The sequence below is a fragment of the Myotis brandtii genome, unplaced genomic scaffold (assembly GCF_000412655.1).
Source record: "Myotis brandtii unplaced genomic scaffold, ASM41265v1 scaffold1774, whole genome shotgun sequence".
NCBI classification, from domain to species: Eukaryota; Metazoa; Chordata; class Mammalia; order Chiroptera; family Vespertilionidae; genus Myotis; species Myotis brandtii.
This window is the reverse complement of record NW_005356575.1, coordinates 309,557-313,865: the sequence shown is the minus strand read 5'-3', so window position 1 is coordinate 313,865 and position 4,309 is coordinate 309,557. Positions and strand designations below refer to the sequence as shown.

The following is a 4,309-nucleotide window of genomic DNA, read 5'->3' as shown; positions in this document are numbered from 1 at the left end:
GGGACTGGGGGGGGGCGTGGCAAGGGGCGTGGCCGGGTGGGCGGGGCTTCTGCTGCATCTGGGCCAAGGGAAGGAAGGATGGAGCAGGGGCTGGGGCTGAACCCCGCGGACAGGGGTGGGGGGGCACAACTGGGACTGGGTTCCAGCTCAGGGCCTGGCTCCCACTGCCTCTCCCCAGAGCGGCTTCATGGCAGGGTCACTCGAGTCATCCAGGCGGACTTCACCGGTGGCTTGGAGATCTACGCGGCCATTAGGACAGGACTGAGGGACCTGGAGATTGGAGTCCTGGGTACGTCCAGCCCGCTCGGAGGAGCCGCGCCCTCCAGGGCCCCCATGCTCACCCTGACCCTTAACCCTCTGGGGTCGCCCTCCCTCTGCCCCGAACCGGTCTCTCTGGGGCTGTTGGAGCGACACAAACAGCTTGTCTCCTCCCGCTCAGTGAACAACGTGGGCATGTTATATGAAAACACCCTGGTGAGGCTGCTGGACCGTGAGAACGTCGCCAAAGTGAGTGAACCGAGTCCGCGCCCGCTCTGCGCTCCTGCGCCCGCTACTGCCCCCTGTTGGAAACCCACGCGGCCTGTGGGTTGCGGAAGGAGGCACCCTGTGTATTTATATGCCTTCTGTTGGAAAGTTGTTTTCAAAGCTGCGCGTCTCCGATGTCCAGGACGCGATGGGGGCGCCCTCTGCATCGCCCAACCAGGACTAGTGCTCAGGTTCTCTGCTTCTGCCCTTTCCGATCCCCGATCCCCGGGTGCCAACGTTAGCGGGGAATGGCCCACCTGGGAAACCAGTGCCTGCCGCTCAGAGTCTGTGGTTTTCTACATTGTCCCTTGGGATCGTTCTTGAATCCCACGGCTTCTTTTTTCTTTCTTCCCGTTTTTATTTTAAATACAGTGGGGCCTTGACTTACGAGTGTCCCGACTAACGAGTTTTTCGAGATAAGAGCTGTCTCTCGGTCGATTTTTTTGCTGAGTTGCGAGCTAAAATTCGGGTTATGAGCCAGCTTCAGATACCCCACCGCTAGTTGGCGCAGCGAACGTCACAGTGAACGCCACAACATCAGCCCAGCATCACGTGTCTCACTCGTTCACTTTTTGATTTGACATACGAGTAATTTGAGTTACGAGCTCCGTCACGGAATGAATTAAACTCGTAAGTCAAGGCCCCACTGTACATTTTTATGGATTTCAGAGGGGAAGGGAGAGGGGGAGAGAAATAGAAACATCGAAGATGAGAGAGAATCATTGATTGGCTGCCTCCTGCAGGCCCCTTACTGGGGATGGAGCCAGCCACCCAGGCATGTGCCCTGGCTGGGAATTGAACTGTGATCTCCTGGTTCATAGGTGGATGCTCGACCACAGGTGGACGCTCAACCACTGAGCCACACCAGCCAGGCAATAGGGATGGCTTTTAAATGTTAAATATTATTATTTCAAAGAAACGCACATGCTCATTTTATCAAATTTAAAGAGGCCAGTTGTGTATTCTGCCTCTGGTATTAGAGGCGGTCATTGTTTGAGACTAACTCTGCAAATGAGAATGAAAAGAATATTTTAAAAAATAACTGTTTAAGGCCCTAGCCGGTTTTCTCTGTGGTTAGAGCATCGGCCTGCAGACTAAGGGGTTGTGGGTTCGATTCTGGGTCAAAGGCAGGTGCCTGGATTGCAGGATCCCTGCCCCTGGTCCAGGTGCGTGAGGGAGGCAACCAGTCAATGTGTCTCTCTCACATTGATGTCTCTCTCTCTCTCTCTCTCTCTCTCTCCCACCCCTCTCTCTCCCTCCCTCCCACTCTCTCTAAAAATCAATGGGAAAAATATCCTTGGGTGAGGATTAACAAAAAATATAAAAATAATAAAAAATAACTGAGGGCATTATTCCTAAAGCAAAGAGGAATTGTAGCACCACGATTTGGGGGAAAAGAGAATCCAAAGATATAAATCTGACATTTAGAGCAATATTTCCCTTCAAGCGGCTAAGAGACATCAATTTGTGATTCCAATTAACCCGTTCAATTCAAACCCATGTTGTTCAAGGGTCAACTATAGTCCAGAACCTCAGATCAACAATACAATTATTTATATTAAACATACAGCTTCAGTGAAATATAAGAGGAATATTAGAAGAAAAATCATGACCATAAACCAAAGAAATGATAAGGCAAACAGATGCACGTGTGACCAAGATTGAACCTGCAATCCAGATATGTGCCCTTGACTGGGAATCAATCCGGAATCCCTTTGGTCCGAGGGCCAACACTCAAGCCACCGAGCATAACTGTCCAGGGCTATATATCTATTAAAAATGCGAACACCCAGTGGAAATGGGAGCCATATTGACAGGCATTCTACAACAGAGGAAATCCGAATGGCCAATAAATATATGAGAACTTATCCAACCTCATTCTTATTAGAGAATCGCAAATTCAAACCAGAATGAGGTACAACTGCACAGCCACTAAAATGGTTAACACTAAAAGTGTTGGCAATACCAAGTGTTGTCAGGATGTGGCACAACTAGAATTCTTTTTTTTAAATATATATTTTATTGATTTTTTACAGAGAGGAAGGGAGAGAGACAGAGAGCTAGAAACATCGACGAGAGAGAAACATCGATCAGCTGCCTCCTGCACATCTCCCACTGGGGATGTGTCTGCAACCCAGGTACATGCCCCTGACCGGAATCGAACCTGGGACCTTTCAGTCCGCAGGCCAACGCTCTATCCACTGAGCCAAACCGGTTTTGGCAGGATGTGGCACAACTAGAATTCTTAAACTCTGCTAGTGGGCATATCAATTTGGACAATTTTGGGGAAGCTGTTGGGCAGTACCTCTTAAGGTTGGGAATATGCATGCTCTCTCATCCCCCCACGTCACTCCTGGTTGTATGAGCCCACATGTGCTCCAAAGACACATTCAGCAGTGTTTCTAGATAAATTATTGGTGACAGCCCCAAACAGATAGTGTTGCAAACAATATCTTTCTATTGAATTCATTCCCCACATGTGTGAGTACCTTGGAAAGGAATGAATGTCCAGACGTGGAGTTGGTGAGTCAAAGGATACGCACATTGTAAATTCTAAAAAAAAAAGTGTCCATCTTAAAAGAAAAGTAAGCTAGGAAATAAGAAAAGGTGGGGGTCGAGGCAGGGTTGGTGGAGGGACGACTATGGTTCTGTTTCTTCCCCAGAGACTCTCTGACGTCATCAACTGCAACATCATGTCTGTGGCCCAGGTAAGCCTGGGCGAGGAGTTCAGTCCACGGTCAGCATAGCTCTGCCCGCTCGGGGTGGTCCCCCCTACTGCCCGCCCATGGAGAAGGCGCTAGGGGAATACTCCCCAGGAGAAGGTGGGGGGATGGGCGTGAACTTGAGGGGGAGGGGGCAGGAGAAAGGACTGGAAAACGGGGCCCTTCCCACTCTTCTCTGCAGATGACGGCAATTGTCCTGCCCCAGATGGTCTCCAGGTAAGAGGCAGGCCTTTCCTCTTCCCCTCTGGCGCCTCCTCCATCCCACCTCCGGGCTTCCCCCCTTCCCCTGCTGACCCAGCCGCGTTTCCAGCTCGCCCCTGTCCCTCTGACATTTCTCGGATTAGGACATGGCTCAGGGGTGGAGGTGGGGGAATCACCTTTCCACGAATGCTTCCTCCTCCAGGCGCAAAGGAATCATCGTTAACATCTCCTCATTCACTGACAAGAAGCCCTGTCCACTTTTATCAGCCTACGCCGCTTCCAAGGTACCCAGGCCCCACCGACCGCGGAGGGCTGCCCTGCCATAGCCCTGAATGCGTGTGTGCGCGCGTGTGAGAGACACCTGGGCACAGCCCAGCAGGGATTGTTTGTTTGTTTGTTTGTTTTTAAGAGAAACGGAGGCTCGGGGAAGAGAGAACAGGAGCTGGGAGTGAGATCGGGGCTGGCGGGTGGAGTAGAGGGTGGGTGTAGGGGAATACCGGGAGGGCGTGGAACGCCGAAGCGTTCGGGGGTTAAGGTGAGGACTTGGGGCGGGAGATTGGGGGCTTTCTGGTCGGTGCTGGGGCAAGGCTGGGCTGGAGGCCTCTGCACAGCGAGGCTCACGAGCCTGGGGTCCTCCCGCTCCTTCCTCCACAGGCCTTTGTGCGAAACTTCTCGCAGGCAGTGGGCGCGGAGTACTGCTCCCAAGGAGTCATCGTGCAGGTGCCTGACTCCTAAGGGACTGACCGTGACCGAGTGGCAGCTCCGGAGGCGAGGGGCTCTGGCGGGGGGAGGAGCTCAGCGACAGTGGAGCAGCCTCCCCAGCGGAGAGTGTTTGCAGGGGGCGTGGCCTCTGCGGGGCG

The 4,309-nt window shown here is 52.6% G+C and overlaps 1 protein-coding gene across 1 annotated transcript in view; it reads left to right on the top strand.

The window, feature by feature from the left end:
• The first annotated feature begins 50 nt into the window (after window positions 1-50).
• LOC102263289 (very-long-chain 3-oxoacyl-CoA reductase-B-like) overlaps window positions 51-4,309 on the top strand; it is a 5,595-nt gene continuing 1,336 nt past the window's right edge. Inside the window, exons 1-6 of the mRNA XM_005863401.2 lie at window positions 51-289; window positions 440-507; window positions 3,189-3,233; window positions 3,430-3,464; window positions 3,652-3,733; window positions 4,104-4,169. Coding sequence (XP_005863463.1) covers window positions 79-289; window positions 440-507; window positions 3,189-3,233; window positions 3,430-3,464; window positions 3,652-3,733; window positions 4,104-4,169 — 507 coding nt within the window. The 5' untranslated portion in view covers window positions 51-78. The remainder of the gene's footprint in view (window positions 290-439; window positions 508-3,188; window positions 3,234-3,429; window positions 3,465-3,651; window positions 3,734-4,103; window positions 4,170-4,309) is intronic.